Raw genomic sequence first — 17,611 nt, 5'->3', positions numbered from 1 at the left:
TTGAGTATAGTTTGTAGGTCACACGGAACCGGGCCAGAGGTATCGTCGACGAACAAAGAGTATAATTACCGATGCTCGCGAATCGTGCGAACGGAAGTTCGGGACAACTATGGAGAAGACTTTCATCGCCAACTATAACGCGCGAAAAACAAAAATTCTAGTCGCGCGATCGGATTTGATTTAAGGGAGTATTCCGCTCTAGAAGTTTCACAAAAATCGATGCTTTCTTTAAGTAGATTTGAAAACGTCCCTGCGATACGATTTGTTCGAATTCGTATAATTTACGACCTTACAGGTGTTTGAAATCTTATTCTTTTATGTATTTTATTTATTTACGAAATAAACCCTTTGATACGGAAAATAACATTAGAGAATGGATAGAAGTGAGAGATAAGATGCAAGGAAACTTAACGAGAGTGTAAACAAAGAAAAGAAAACATGATACAAAAAAAGAATAAAGTTACAAATCACGTTTACAAACATGTTGTACAATCGATAATAATAAATTTTTGTTGAAAACTTTATTTAACTGAAAATAAAGATTCGTCATATTACAGAATACACCCTGTATATATAATATATATTTATTTATCATATCAAATGAAATTAGGACCTATAGTCTATTTATGTATCTACTGCATAGTCTATCTATTGTCTTCTTAGCGTTTCAGATTGGCTAATAACGTTCATTTTGTGTTTGCCTAACTGCAATTCAAAGCCAAACATTCAACCAAATTACCATAAATTCAACCAATTTACTTTTGCGAGTTCAAATTGGGATATAGTGCAGTGGAAGCAACACGAAACATTAACAAAGTGTTTAATATAAACACAACAATTTGGAACAGAAGAAACAAACCTATAAAACGAACTGTATAGTCGATCACAAAATGAAACATAATGCACATTAAAATGTTTGAATTTCTCTCGTTGAACATAACGAATCGAACATTCAACGAAAAATAGATCTTGCATAATAATCTTTCATTTTTGATCAAATTTTGTTTTTAAATTTAATTAGAAATTAAAGAATAAACTTTGACAAAGCCCAGAAACATACAGAACAACAAAATCCTCATAACAAAAAATTATAGTGACAATTTGATGATGGATTTATACTCTTATCTTAAAACAGGCGAAAATTTTATTTCTGAATATGTATTTTTGCACAATTTTGGTACCGACCATAGCCACGTTCATACAGAACAAAATGTTTTTCGGTTTTTTTGTTTTAAATAAGCAGAACGGCCGGAATCGTGGCAACCGTAGAGCCATGTTCAACAAAAGAAGCTCCACTGAAGCAACCGTATCCTTAACAATTCTAAATATTTTTACGTGAAAAAAATTGTGTACACTTCTCGAATATAGGTCAAAACCATGCAACGAAATCAGATACAAAAGTGTCATAGTTTCTTTTTTTTTTTTAATTCTAAAAAATACATAAAAAATTGACCATTAAAATGAACCCTTAAATCCCAAAAGTTTGGAAGCAATCATACTTTTAAATATAACATGATATATTCCTTTGTTAACAGATTAAAAGTAACCATCTGTAAAATGACTATTGCATATTTTAACGACGCTGTAGATAAAATTTCTTTTATTAAGCTCGTTTCTAAAAAATTCTATATTGTGTTTTTCGGCATATTATATTCTGTGTTTTTCTTTTTGAAATACTGAATATCATGCTTTTTAATTTTTCCATTTTTAAGGAATCATCTTTTTCTGAAGGATCTTTGCTTTAATAAAGAACATCACTCGAATGTCATATTCCAATTTTGATGAAACTTGATATACTAATAGAGCATTGAAAAATATTAGTCACGTATTTTTTTCACCCCTACTTTGCGGATGGAAAACACATTTCCTTAAGTATTTCGAAAACTAATGAAGGTAGAAAAAATATCAAACGTAAAAAATGTATAGTTTTTTATGAATAATAAAATTGTGTAAATGAAAATATCGCTAAATCATAAATAACGCCACTGTTTTCGATTAAATGGTTTTTCCACAAATATTTCTCATCAAATAGATTCTTCTTTGCTAACTTTTTCATTTTGTCTAATAATCACACACATCTATTCCACATCCCAACCGTGGAGGTGAAAAACATGAATATCAACAGCTGAAAAAAATACGTGTCCAATATATTTCAATGCTCTATCAGTATATTAAATTTCATTAAAATCGGAGTATGACACTTGTAAGGGGTGATGTGTCCCTTGTAAGGTAACTTCTAAAATATTGAATAGTTTCATACGAAAAATTTTGTGAACATTCTTGAAACATAGATTTAAATATTTGCGTTGAAACTTGATACAAAAAAATTTCACCGTTTCCCCCGAAAAAATTCCGAAGGACCGTTGAAAGATTCTAATTTCAGAACACCCCCTTAAGAGCGTGGAGAGGAACGGAACGGAAAAGAATCTGCGTGAATTTCATCGATCTGCCTCCCGGTGTCCCACTGTCACGTGCTCTGGGGTACGATTACCGTGATTCGTTCAAAATACTGCTCGCGAAACAACCAATAAACCCGTGGGCTCGTTCGCTGGCGAATAAAATGACCGCTAGAAACGTGTCCTGTCGTGTTCACCAACCTATACCACGTATTATCGACCCGAGTAAAATATATATGATTCGATAGGACTGGTCGGTGTATCTGGCTGTATTTTTTCTTGTTTTTTTTTTTTTTTTTTTTTGCTTTCTACCTCATCACGGATACGTCGAATGGTTCTGGGGATCATTGAGCAGAGAAAAGCGGTCGGCCTGAACGATAGGCGATAAACCAATCGGTAGCAATTGCAAGCACTGCACTGCACTGCATAAGCTATCTCACCCTCGTGTGCGCGCTCTCCCTCTCTTTTTCACGACCGCCCACATACACGAATTGAGACACGTCACACTTTCAATCATACCACGTACATATTCATGCATATACATATGCGAATATATATGTATACTATACAAGGTGTCCCGTAGCGCGTATAAACTGCCTCAGCAATTGATTTTGCGCATTAAAACGATAAAAAGTGGTCTTGTAAACGCGTGTCCTGTTTGACCCTGTTTTCGAGTTGCAGCTGAGTTTTACGTTTGGAATATTTCTTTCGAAAAATGGAATAATTCGTCCAACGAGACGAGACCGGAAATATAAACAAACGCCCCGGTTAATGTCAACGCTAGATTTACGGAACCCGTCGCGATTTGACGAGCATCAGACTCTATAATTAAAGTTAGAGATTTCGTAAATATTATTTCTTAGCGATTTATGTTGATTTTTATTGACTTAATGATATGAATATATATCCTAATTAAAAGAAAAGCTATAAAGTTTCGCTAAAGATATGTCTAATCAGTGGCCGTAAATCTACTGTTGATAGTCTCATCCAGTTGGACGAAATTTGACTATTTAACCCTCAAATGACGAATGCAACGAACAAATGCAGAGTCATAATAACCCATAATGAAATTCTCATTTTACGTAAATTTCCATGCTGAATTATACACAAAATTTGATGTGTACTTTCGACTGCATATGTTATATTTACGTGTAACAACGTATGTACGAAGGCTGCCGCTGAATGAAACCTGAGTTGTCCGACTTCGTGGAACACCTAAAGAATCCCATAAGTTTGTCGATAACTGACAATACAGAGCTATCGAAGGCAAGATTCTACCTCTTTCAAGTAAACACTGAACGAAGAATACGAAAACAGCTTTACCTGGGTCAAAATGATCCTGCATTCAGCTGTTCGAGGGTTGAAAACAGAATTCGATAACCGACGAGTCCAAAGTGGCGGGTTATTGAAACGTATCATGCGTGAAAACGGGGATTCAATAACTTGGAAGTAACATTTGGAAATTACTTTAATTCAAAAATGGTGAATACGCGCTCAGTGCATGGACTTGCTCAGTTTGATCAAATTGAGACAATGATACAACGTTTGGAAGTCTGTCAGATGCTGTCTCGTTTCAAGAAAACTCGCTATAAGACAAATAGGACATACGCTTATGTGAACTTCTTTTTATTATTATTCCCACGCGCTACGGGGTACCCTGTATACATATATATATACATACGTACACATATACTCTCGTCCATAAGTCACCAAACACTTAATAAATGCAGTATAAAGATGCATTGCTATTATAAAATAAAACTAACTTTTATCGATTCTTCGAATTATATTTTTGTCAATGATTAAAAATTTATTGAACGATCTCAAATATTCTCTCGAACTAATCGTGGCATTCTATTGATTTCTATATATTTCGCGACTAATTTCGCTTCAGTCTTCCTGAAACATTCTCTGGTATCGGTTTGATTTTAGATATGTTTCTTTTAGAAATTCAGTTACGCGTACAATTTCTATTTATTGCATATTTTTTAACATCGTATTCGTTCTCACGTCGAAAAGAAATGGATTACGAAACATTTGAACACGTTGAAAAATAATTTCGAATGAGAAGGTCGGATCAATGTCAACTGATCCCCTAAGCACAATAATACACTTTTTAGTTGCTTAACATGAAATAAAAATTCTTTTCATTGTAGTAAACAAAAACCACCAAACTAAGCTGTTAACTGTAGCACTTAATCATTTACTCGATAGATGCGTCATTAATTTCAAAACTAGCTTAACTTCCACAATTACAAATATATCATTAACCTTTTCGATATTACAATGATATTAATAGTGTTTTGGTAATATCTGATTGTTTTTGTGGTTTTGTGTACGTGCACCATGTACCATTCTTTCACGAGAAGAAGGCACAGCGTGTTTACATCCCCACTCCTGTCGCAGTCCGCTGACTCGCAGGATTGGTCGAAAACGATGACAAAGATCAGTGCTAGCCAATTAGCGGACTGCACCAAGAGTGGGAATGTAAACACGTTGTGCCTTCTTCTCGTGGAAGGACGATACGTCTAAATGACTGTTACAATCATCGATAGTATGAAATAATTTTAGATCGTCCGCGAAAATTAAGAAATAGCAATATTCGAAATATAGATGTCATTTATAAAAAAAAGTAAAGAGAGAAACTACATCAGATTTTGCATCTATTTTATCAGAGATATAACTACTATATTTCTTTACCTGTGTGCTATCAAACAAATAAAACTAGCAGTATTTGGCTAGAAAGCTAGTGTATATAGCAATCTTTTTCAACATTATTTACCAAATGGTATAACAAAATCTGTCGCGATTTAAGTTTAGATGTGGAATTTATTCAAATTTGAAACGATATGATGCTGTTTGCAAGTGTTTAATGACGTATGAATGACAATGTAAATATATATATATATATTTATATGTATGTTTAGACACGCTCACGAGGTACTCAAAACACGTACGAAGAGCACTCGGTCGAATAAGCGCACGCACACACCTACACGCACAAAACACACACACACACACACGGACAAAGGGTGATAACCGACCGATATTCGCAATTGGCGTTTTGGCTTACCGCTTACCGCCAAGTGTCCAGATCAACACACACAGACTCACTTACGTAAGACACTAACGCGAGGCATGAGCCGGCGAACCAATCGCAAGCTCCTCGTTTTCAGTGTTTGAGCAATAGTTTATATTTGCTTGCAATTGGGTTACAGGCTTCCCGTGCTTACTACACAGTCTTATGTAATTGATTCTATTGGCTTCCGGGTGATACGGAAAAAAAAAGTAAAGTGAACAAAAAAAGGAAAACAAAGACGGAGATCTCGAACTACGACGAATACATTCTGGGATCGCAAATCTCTCGTTGAGCATCGTTCGACAAATGTATAACGGAAATACGATGGACGAAATTTCTATAAAAACACCGCGATTTACTGTCAATATTCTACAAATGTAAGTAACTTGCGTGTTTTCACTTTAAAAACAGAAATATTAAAATGGTGATCGAGCTAAGAGATCCGTATAAGAACAGTATGTTTTCTTCGGTTCTGTTTAATCGCAAATAAAAAAAACATTAACCATGGGGAAGATTTTATAGTATTTATAACTCAATAAATAGTATTCAAAAACTTATAATATCAGCATGCAAAGTCTCCTCTGGCGAGGAAATAAAAATAAAAGAAGCAGGATTCTATATTCGAGAAATAGCAAAGGTTAATAGATCCAAAGCTTGCGTACAGTATTTTCTACAATTTTCAAATATTACAAAAATCATTATACAGAGAGAGCAAGATAAAATTCACGATAATTAGTCACATATATTAAAGGAATAACGAATATAAATAAAACTGCTAGCGAAGTAACGAAAGTTTCACAATTGCCTCTCTTTACACAGCGTGAACAACAAATATTGTATGATGAAACACAGTTAAAATGGATGAAAAATGCAACAAAGCTGCGTCTAACTCAGAAGCACAAAATTGCAAGAATTCGCGAAAAATCACAGAACCTAAGACGAAGAATGGAATATTTCCTGACGAGAAAAAAATTTAATCTAGACGGTCTTGACGAATTCAAACACTTTTCGCATGATTTACGCAATGTTGAAACCGCAAACGTGAGTAGAAATTGCGGAAGTTTAACGTGTTGGCAGCCGACAGGTAAAATTTCTACGAGAATGAAACCAAACAAATATATCAATTTTTTCGAAGACATTTTAATTTAAACAAAAACAATTTCGCGGTTACTCCAATCTAAAGTCAATAGAAAATGTTTCGCGTGCAATATACAAAAACAGAAAATAATATAACGACATTAAAGATTTAAAGAATTCAGTAAGATGTATGTGAAAACAAATCGAGGATTCAACGTTGCAAAAATTATTTAAGAGCATAAAAAAACATAATATTTAAAATAATTAAACATAACTGTGGTAGTATCAATTAGTCACATTGTAAGTTTAGTTTCTTTAAACAAATTTAAAAGACTGTTGTGTATATTAAATTTTAATATTCTGTTTATAAAAGAAATAAAATAAAATTTTCTACTTTTCGTTATTCTTTAATTATTTTTTAGCATTTTTTAGATATTATCATCGAAATTCTTACCATTTTTATTCAAAATAGTAGTGTTCTTATAGAATTCTGATTTTGAAACAAAAACCCTTTGCACTGCACTGGCGTCGCCATGATGGTAAAAACAATACATCGATTCGAGTTTCATTAATGGTAACATACATTGAATTCACGAAGTACATGAATGCAATTTGAATTATCCAGACAACAAATTGGTATTCTTAATTTTCGTCTTAGTTTGGCCTCTAGAATCCCTCATTAAAATTTTTCCCAGGAGTGGCCGAACACCCTGTATACATTTTCGTGAAAAGAGAATGTTTTATTTTTAGAAATCACGTTATAAAATTGCATTGCTAGTTGTTCGTATTAATAAAAATCCTTCGAGTGCAAAGGGTTGAAAGACTTCTTGTACTTATATAAACTTCATCGCTCTTCTACACGTTAATATTTTCTTAATAACAGAAACAAAACAGTTTTCTTACGATTCTATACACTAGACATTTTTTTAATGTCATCATCGAAATTCCCATTTTTCTTGAAAACAGTTATAGAAATGTCGTCCACAGTAGATACACCAATGGCGATCGAACCGCGTTTCTATGTATGTATTTCTTTGCTTGGAATTGAAAACAACCATAGGAACGCCGGTCTTGTTTGTCCTCGTTGTTTTAATTGCAAAACAAGGAAAAGCATAGAAACGCAACGACAACGCACCGCTCGTGTGACCGTAGCCTAAAGGGCTGAACTTTTCTCGATGACGTTACGAATCGATATCGAAAAAGACAGTGTCGTTACTGTTATTCTGAACAGTGTCTAATGCACGGCAAAGTAAATCAATTTACCGTCAAGAGAATTGCGACGGCGGAACCAGAGGTATACCCGACGTCATATTTCACGCTCTATCGTTTCCGTGAATTTTCGTCTGGAACACGAACGTCAATAACTATCCGAGGTGACAATATCGGTTCGTGCGTCGCGCTCGTTCGTTATCGCGTATCCACCGAAAGATCGATTCTCGCTCGACCTTACCCCCCAGCGTCGGATCTGCCGTCAGTGATTTGTAATTAAAATTAATAAAAAAAAAAAAAAAAACAAAAAAAACGAAAAACAGCGACCACGTTCGGTAGTCGCGTGCATCGAACCGGAATTACATTCTTTGCGCCGATACTGAACAGTATCGCTTGGTCGCACCCGTATCCAATTCCAATCGTCTAATTACATCCTCGAATTGACTATAAAATCCACGTCTAGTATAATACGGCAGCCAACAACGGCAGTAGAAATTATTTTCCCGCATCTGTCTATCTACACATCCTTCGGAACATGCACTGCAGTCTTTGTGTTCGTTATCTTAAGAAACATGTGTCTTTATTATTATTATTATTATTATTATTATTATTTTAACGGTAATCTTTAACATTATCGACGTTCGTTCGTTCTCGCGTACGAACAAATTCACCCGTTCTCATATATGTGTGTATGTGTGAATGTTTTGTTTTTTTTTTATTATTCTCTTGGTGTCCGCCCTTAGCCGTTATAGAAAGTATTACCCGTCAATATTGTGCTGCGAGACCACCGAACGACGACCGTAGGCTCCGTCTACACCATGGCGCGTCGTCGTTTCCGGTCGTTAGAACGTCGGATCCCTCGTACGTCGTGCACACGGAACAGCCTCGAATAAACGCGTCGAGGCATTATTCCTCGAGCAGGCGGATGGCAATTCGGTTTCATCGATCGGTGCCCGACAGATTCTTCGTTTTATGTGTTCCGTGCATTAGTCACGAGGACACGTCCAACTATTTCATCGACCACTGTACGGTAAATCTCGCGACAAGTGGACGTTCGTTTCCACCGTTTGTCGGCGTCGACGACTTCGTACGTATATATACACACGTACCGTGGAACATCTCGAATCGTTTCATCGATCACACTCTCCCTCCCTCTCTCTCCCTATATATATATATGTACGACTGTTATATATATATATATATATATATATATATATAATTATATGTTTATGTATACGCAATCCACGTGTCAACGCGACGAATTCCTCGCAGTCAAGTATAATCGTAATCGTTTCACTACCGCTCGTCCGGCATTGGACAGGACGTCTGCTAACAGTCAGTGTCCTCCTGGTGGCGTCTACGGAGCTCCAGGTAACGGTGCCGGGCGTCGCAGTAATGAAGCAGCGGTACCTAGACGTCGGTCCCAGTCCCTTCCTGGTAGCCCTCGTCGGGGGAACTGCGCGTCGAGCCGAGGACACGCTTCAACGCGGAGACCGGTGGCAGGACCGGCAAACCCTTCTGCCAAACTCGTATCTGCTTGGCGCCGGGCGGGAATTGCTCGGCCATCGGCGCCACCACGGCCAGCGCCTCCTTCGAGGGGTACGTGCTAACCGACACCGACGTCCTGCACGCGTCCCTCGTCTCCCACATGCAACTCGAGTAAAGGATCTTTGCGTCGTCCACCATTTCCATCCGGCTGTAATCGGCACCGCCGTACGGCGTGATGTCTTCCGCGGATCCGCGTCGCGTGTCCCTGATCAGATCGGGATTGTCGATCGGCATCAGCGTCGCGGTCGAGGAGAAACAGGCGCCCGGCGCCACCATCACTGACGGCTGTTGTTGGCTCTGATCGTCGAAACGACTGATCGAAGAACCGTACTCGTGCTCCATCTGCAGCGACGCCGGCTGCGGCCTCTGAACGTAACTCAGGCTCAAGGACACCGGCGGTTTCGATTCCGCCCCGAACGATGTGGTCTCGATTTCCTCGTGCTTCTTGCGACCGGTCGACGTCGCCGACGTCGGGTTCTCGTTGTTGACGGCGTTGTTCCCGTCCCCCGAGACGCCCTCGGCGGGCACCGTTGATTTCACGTCCTTTAACGGCATCCTTCTCAAACGAATGAACAGCACGAGGATGATCAGGAGTATGAAGAGTATCAGGACGACCAGCGCCGCAGATATCCCCGCGATCTGACCAGAACCGAGCGTCGACATCCCGGCGGTCCTCAGCGACACGTGAAGAGTGAAGTTCGCCTCGACGCTGCCCGCACGGTTCTCTGCCACGCAATAGAACTCGCTCGAGTCCGCCTCCTGGGCGTTAGTCAGCACCAGGGTGCTCCGTTTGCGAAACTGACCCTCCTCGTAGATCAGGATCTTCTGGTAGCTACTGAACGCCGAATGATTGGTCAGCAATCGTCCGTTCCAATACCACTGCACCTTGGCAGGCGGTATCGCGGTCACTCGACACACGATACTGGCGTTCTCGCCTATCGTCGCCTCGGCGTATCGGCTGGCTATCTGGAGAATAGGACGACAGGCGAAATCGTCGACAGCCAGGTCCGTGAACGTTCGATTCAGCAACTGCTTCGGCCCGTGACACTGGGGTGCTTGTAGGGTCGGCAGATTGTGCTTCACCAGCCACATCTTCATCTCGCGCAGATGACAGTCGCAGATCCAAGGGTTCTCGTGTAATTCTATGTTGGTAAGTTTGTTCAGAGGTTCAAAGGTGCCCGGATGCAGCGTCGACAGCTGATTGTTATTCAGCTTCAAGCTCTCCAGAAGATCCAAGCCACGGAAACCTTTCGTCTCGATCTCCACTAGCTGCGTGTACGAGAGATCGAGCTTGACCAGGTTCGGCGTATTCTTGAAGGCGAACGAGTGAATCCTCCTGAGTGGATTGTTTGAAAGCACGAGGTCCCTGAGGAACACAGTATCCGAGAAACTGCCGACAGGGACTATGGTTAATAGGTTGTGACTTAAATCGAGCTCCACCAGGTTCGTAAGGCCCGCTAGTGCCTCGCTATCGATTCGGTCGATACGGCACTCGCGTAGGTAAAGACGTTGTAGATTCGTCAAGCGTACGCGTACGAAAATGTTGCTCGGCAGAGTCCGTATGTCGTTACCACTTGCGTCCAACACTTGCGTCTCGGGATCGACCCACTCCGGTATGCTGGTCAGGGCACGATTTACACACTCGACCGTACGCTTCCCGCTCTTCCACTTGCAGGAACACTTGTCGGCGCACTTGTCGCTGGTTACGATTCCGAGCAACGTCGTCGCGTAAAGTAAGAACACTGAGATATCCATGACGATCCTGTTTATTATTGTCGAACGGTGGTGTCGGAGTCGATGTCGGTGAACGTTATCCTCCTCGAATCTACGACGGTTCGAGGACGCCGACTCTATAAGACGCATCAACGAACGAGAGAATCTTTCGTAAACAAAACTCGAGCCCGGTTCCCCTCTCTTCTTTTCTCCCCCGTTCACTTTCCGAATTTCATCTTCGGTCGCCCACGTCTTTTCTTCCCAAAACTTCACGCGAACAGTTCTTGCAGCATACCGCGTCTAATTATGCAAACTAGAGGGTCGGGATTAAGCGGTCTCGGCTCGTCCATTCGTGAATCCTGCCTCGACTCCGATGACTGCGCGACTTCTCTCTTCGCTTCCCCCCCCCATCCACCCACCCACCCCCCTCGAAACGGCTCGTCGCCGCTGGCCGTGCGACTATTTTCGTGGCGAACTCGCGAATCGACGAAAACTACCACAGTCTTCTTTCCCGTCTGGCTTTTCCGTATTTGTCGGTACTCGTCACACACGCGCGCGCGCACATTGGAATACGTCGTACGTACGAGCAGATCATACACCACGAGCGTCCGTTCTTACGTAAACGAGTTGATCAACGTGCGCACTATCCGCGCTGCCTGGGCTCCTTCGAAGATACGCTGTCGAAAGTAACACCCCCGTTATCGTCGCACTACGAACAACAGACACCGTGTAACACCCGAATTTCACGCGATAAACCGTACTCTGTCTCACCCTCTCTCCGTGTGGTATGTGTGCGTGTGCGTGCGCGTGTGTACGTGTGTGTATGTGTGTATGTTTGTCGCGCGCGCGTTCTCACAGCTATTGCCCGAGGCGTTGTCCGTGCTAGGTGATCTCGGCTTTTTTTTCCCCGATTTTATTTCCGACGAACGTGCGAAACACTCGAACCGATGGCGCGGACGCTCGTCGTGAAATGAGAGACTATGAAAAGCCCGGTACTGAACCGGAGAGATACCCTCTCCCGCCTTCTCTGTCTTTCTTTCGGTACGTCGTTGCACACTGCCAGGAGGGAAAACGCCGACGCGAAGTAGGGCGCACCCTTCTTCCACTCTGGCCAGACTATATACAGGGTGTACACACCACCACCGTGATTCCGTGCACCCCTTACGGCGCCTTTCCTCTCCTCCAGCGTCATCCGCCAGCATCCTTCACCCCCTTCGCGAGCCTGCTGTTCCCTGCAAACCCTCCCCGCCGCTCCCAGCCAGACAGCTCGTGCGCTTTCCACAGCGGCTCGGGTAGGGATCGTTTCCACCCCTACCATCGCGGACGAGCAACCCCACCTTCGTCCCGTCGCTTTCCACCCCCTCTAAATGGATACACGGCGGGCGCGCGCACAACATTACCAATGCCCGCTCTCTCTGCTCTCCTCTTTCTCCAACCTGCGCCACGTTTCCTCTTCGAAGCTTCCTGACCTCGCCCCGCGCCCCGCCGCTCACGTCCTCGCGCGCTATCCCTTCCGCCGCGCCACCTTCGACCCTCCAACCTCCCGTTTTTCGACGTATCGAATGCTACGTCACAGCGGCTAGATATACGGCTATTTCACAAAGTGGTTAAATGCACTGCCAGATTACGGATTGAAGGAAAGAGGGGGTGGCAGGCAGGCAAGGCAGACCAGCCAGAGGGGGGGGAGGAGTTGGATGAGAAAGAGAAAAGGCCGTCAACGACGGGGCTAACGGTGCCGGCTACGATATCGTCTATCGGCCACCGTCAACTGCCAGAGGACACTCGTCGTTCCTGGCTCTTATAATCGGACCTGGAGAAGTCATTTTACCCTTATTTTTCCTCCTTCTCTCTCTCTCTCTCTCTCTCTCTCTCTCTCTCTCTCTCTCTTTCTCTATCTCTATCTCTCGTTCTTTCTTTTTCCTCAGTACCCCTTTCTTGCACGTCGTCTTCGCTCGAGCGTTTACGCTCTCGAGAAGTCTGCACCTGTTTCCACGACCCTCTCTGTCCCCTACTCAAGACACGGAGGAAGGGCATCTCTCCCCTTCTCTTTCTGTCTGTCATCTCTCGTGGAAATTATACGGAAAATGAGGGTATTCCTTCGCAGAGTAAAGTTAGATTCGGTCGAAGAAGTTGGCGTCAGGGAAAAGGAACGGGAGGGTTGGCTAGAGCCAGAAGTAAATGTGACACTGACGACGGAAGACGACGAAGAACGCGCAGCTCAGCCAGACTGTGCGCGAATTTTCCCTAAAGGATCTTTTAAAGGTAATTGATCGTCCGAAACCGATACACGTGTCCCACGCTCGCCACGTGTAATGGTACCGTTAATGGGTACGAACCTTCCCCTCGGCGCGCGATCAAAGAACCTTCGCCGTTAACCGTTTGAATGCCAAGCAACGCGATCGCGTCTGCTGTCATTTTGTGTTCAGAAGCGACAACGTATTGCACCCGAGGACTTCGCACCGTTATTATTCCAACAAAACTATACCGAGAAATCGATCTAATATCGAAACATTGATCCCTTTCTAATACCGAACACCAAAATAAATACCGGTATCGTTTCGATATTCCTATTATGGAAGTTGTCAAACTCGAGAACCGATCTTCGTCTGTTTGTATTCCACATCTTTATTACCTGGTCTGATATCTAGTATACTGTAAAGTAAACGTGGAATCGCTTTAAAATACGTTTTGTCAAAAGGTGGCACCAATTGATGGTAATTATTTTGGTATATTTGGGATAAGAAAATAGTACTGATATTAGGTCTCTACTTGAAATAAATCTTGAGAATTATAATGAAACAGAGAAACCGAAAATATTGTCGGTAAGTATTAAAACCATCCCTTATCAACGTTCGCTATTTTTCCCCTCGATATTGTTCGCAACCGTTGCAAGCCTGGTCATTAAATATTCATACATGAAACTAATCATGCTATATCGAAAACGTGAAAAACGAAGTTTAAAATTAAGGAAGAAACAATACATAAAAACCAGATTTTGACCCGATGAATGTGTTAGAAGGCGTGACGTTATTAACAAATCCTGCACTATTTTTAAGGTGAACTATCTACAAAAATCATGCAATTTGTAAAACAGTTATTTATGTACTTTGATTTTTAAACGATTTTAGAGTCTGTAGAATAAACAAACATTAAACATTGCTCTCTAATTCATTCGTGTTCAATGCCTTTCACTTTTGCCTGCAGTATAATCAAGCTTAACAGAGATAACAATCGACAATTTCCAAGTACCTCCCTCGATAACGTCCGCATCGCAGACCCCGAGCTAGCGAACATTAACGAGGGCTCGCTGTATTTCGATATTTCGGTTTTTATAAATGTTACGACAGTACAATCGATATTTACCACCAAAGCTATACCAAAACCGACATAATATCGAAATTTCTTTATAATGCCGAAATAAATACCGGTATTATTATATTTTATCACCTAAAAACTGTGCAGTAAGTGTCATATCCTATGTTTTTAACATCTTTTCTGTGACGTGATTACTTGAAAAATCACTCGAATTTAAATGACAAGCTTTATTACATTCCTTGACTTTAGAAAGTTGCGTCGTACCTAAAGGTGTTAAATTCAAAACTTTTTCAAAAATAGTGAAATCATTAAATATTTTAAAGAAGGTAAATTGAAAAGTATTACTATTACATGATTTATTATTAAGTATAATTGTTTTTGTTCAAACATAATTATTTTTTGAAGAGGCTGTTAAAGATGTCCATCAATGCATACGAGTCTGTTAAAGATGTCCATCAATGCATACGAGTCTGTTAAAGATGTCCATCAATGCATACGAGTCTGTTAAAGATGTCCTGATTTCAAAGAGTTTGTCAGATGTCTTGAAGGGGATATTTTGGTCAAGAAATTTGAAGAAATTGATCTTTCCTTTCTCATTTTTTTAAAAGTCTACAACACGATTTGTTTGATTTCGTAAAATTAACAGCGTTAGTTGTAAAACTTCAAAAGTATTCTTTTGAAACCTCATTTTTTTAACTCGTGTACAGAATATCTCAAGTTCTATTTAATCGAATGACTTGAAATTTATACAGAATCTTCAACACACACACTGCTATCGCGTGAAGCACAAATTTTAAAAAATAGCCAAGTTTTTCAAATTTGTTTAGTACACTAATGCTCGTGTACTTTGGACATTGAACTTCAGACACAACATCAAGGCGAAATGAGATAACGTTACAATGTTATCGCTTCAAACTTCGAATCTCTTCTTCTTTTGCTACCCTTCCCCCCCCCCCCCCCCATCCTTGAACCGATTCTATCGTACAACTGTTATCGAAACTCTTAACCCTACCAAATCTATCAAGACACTCAAGGCATTCAAGACATTCCATGTTCCAATCGATTCGAATTTTTCGCCATTGTATATAAATTCGAACCGATTCAAGAGTGGTTGGAATTCCATCACCAGCTACGATACGCCCCCGCGACTACGGCCGGGACGCGAGAACCCCGTAAACCTCGCGCGTTTCCATTTTCCCGCGCACACTTGCGATCCCGCTTTCGAGCATTTATCGATTTACTATACGGAAGGAATTACGCGACTGCGGGGCGAAGAAGGAAGGGAGGACCTAAGCGCGAGAAAGAGAAATGTCGTAAAGAAAGTTGAAAGGGCAGAGGGCAGGCAAAGTAACGGGAAGACGGGACGTAGTGAGAACCGCGTCGGTTTCTACGGCTTAAAGTTCTCAGCCGCCCCGTCGAGAGTTTCGCGCGTCTCTGTCGGTTGCACTCGATGGCACCGTTGCACAGGCCACTGACGCTATTTAAGCGATTACTTAAAATCAATAGCGGTCGTCCATGCCGCGCGAACAGAGCCACGATAGTATAATTCTTATCCGAAACTCCGCTTCCGCCTATTTTTTCTTTTTTTTCCTTTTTTCCCCCGACCATCGTCCCAGCTCCTCGTCCCCTATTTCTGTTTTCCCGCGGAATACTCTCCGATCAAAGCTTGGAAGGGTGAAAGCGAGGAAGACAAAAAGGGGACAACTACGACGGAGAAAGAAACACTCCTGAACAAAAGGAACGTTGTTATTAGGTTCTCGGAGATTCAAGAATCTCTGGGGTCTTTTTAGACCCATATCTTACTTGCAATGTTTATACATTTAGATTTCTAACCTATAATAATGTAGAATATTTGTTTTACCCAGTTGTTAGAAGACACAATGATTCTAATTTTGTCCTAAATATTTTTGAGTTTTATTAAAAGAATGCATATTTTATTAGGCCCTTTTAAATTCCAATGAAATATGTATACATGTACAGAGTGTATAATGAATATCAGAAACATTAACGTTTTAGAAAATAGGGGAAAAGAATGAATGAAAAAATAAGTGTCCGGGTCCAAAGAGACCCACCAACCGCCATGCGTAATATTTTTGAACTGATCAACATGCTCTCCAGATTTGAATTTCACTGAAAACCGTCGAAGATATCTTAATAACAATTTGAAAATATTGATGCATTAAAAAAAGTGCTTTAATGAAAAATAGAGTAACTTGTCGCATTATATATATGTATACTGGGTGTTCGGCCATCCCTGGAAAAAATTTTGATGGGAGATTCTAGAGGCTAAAATAAGGCGAAAATCAAGAATGTCAATTTCTCCATTGAGGCTTCGTTAAAAAGTTATTAAAAAATTTTTAAAAAAGTTACAAATCGTTCTGAAAAAATTATTTTTGATTGCAGCGGTCAATTACAATCATTTTTGGTCAATACACATACCCTCGAAATCCTGCGCATTTTCGAGAAAAAAATTCAGTATGGGCGGAACTTTAAACGTTAATAACTTTTTAACGAAACCTTCATCAACAAATTGGTATTTTTGATTTTCGTCTTATTTTGGCCTCCAGAATCTACTATTAAAATTTTTCCCAGGGGTGACCGAACACTCTGTATACGCAAATTATTTAAATCTTTACCAAAACGAATGATCAAGGTAATGAAGAACAAAGGAAAATCCACGCATTACTAAATGACAAAAAGTACTGTAGTTTTCATCAACTTATTACAAAATAAACTTTCCATTTTTAAAAAACGTTTCACCGACAGTATTTCACATATTTTTGCTAATAAATATAAAAGTCAACAACAAAATTCAATTTTATATTACTACAAGGTAACGTATATACAATATACAGTTACTCCTCACTCGTATTCGTACACTATAATGGTAATTCACTATAAATGAAAAGAAACTATCTTATGGAATTCTTTCCCATTTATCTTTACCAAACGTTGTTTATTCCAATTAGTTCTATTTACGAAGTAGTTTTGTTTTATTTTTTTGTTGTTTCTTAATATTAACGGGTTAGTAATGCTCAATTACAAAATCGATAGAGAGGTATAATATAAATAAACAATAATAATGTCAACAAGTATCGTAAAAACAAACCTTTAAATATCTCAATATATGAAAAACTGGACTTGCACCAGTTTCAAAAACAACTCAATTTGTAAGAAACGAGTTTCTTTTCATTTATAGTGAATCGCCATTACACCGTACGAATACTTAAGGGGTAAGACCACTGTAAAAACCTGAAATAAAGCGTTTCTTTGC

At 40.3% G+C, this 17,611-nt stretch overlaps 2 protein-coding genes across 2 annotated transcripts in view; both read right to left on the bottom strand.

The window, feature by feature from the left end:
- Positions 1-8,895, bottom strand: part of LOC143346032 (arginine kinase) — a 184,607-nt gene extending 175,712 nt beyond the window's left edge. The window contains exon 1 of the mRNA XM_076773753.1: positions 8,524-8,895. The gene's annotated coding sequence lies outside the window, so the exon portion shown is untranslated. The remainder of the gene's footprint in view (positions 1-8,523) is intronic.
- Positions 8,887-11,371, bottom strand: LOC143346030 (leucine-rich repeat, immunoglobulin-like domain and transmembrane domain-containing protein 2). The gene has a single exon (XM_076773749.1). It carries the CDS (start codon positions 11,170-11,172, stop codon positions 9,172-9,174), a length of 2,001 nt encoding a protein of 666 aa, XP_076629864.1. The 5' UTR covers positions 11,173-11,371; the 3' UTR covers positions 8,887-9,171.
- Positions 11,372-17,611: the final 6,240 nt, after the last annotated feature.

Source organism: Colletes latitarsis, chromosome 10 (assembly GCF_051014445.1).
Source record: "Colletes latitarsis isolate SP2378_abdomen chromosome 10, iyColLati1, whole genome shotgun sequence".
NCBI classification, from domain to species: Eukaryota; Metazoa; Arthropoda; class Insecta; order Hymenoptera; family Colletidae; genus Colletes; species Colletes latitarsis.
This window is presented reverse-complemented; position numbering and strand designations above follow the sequence as displayed.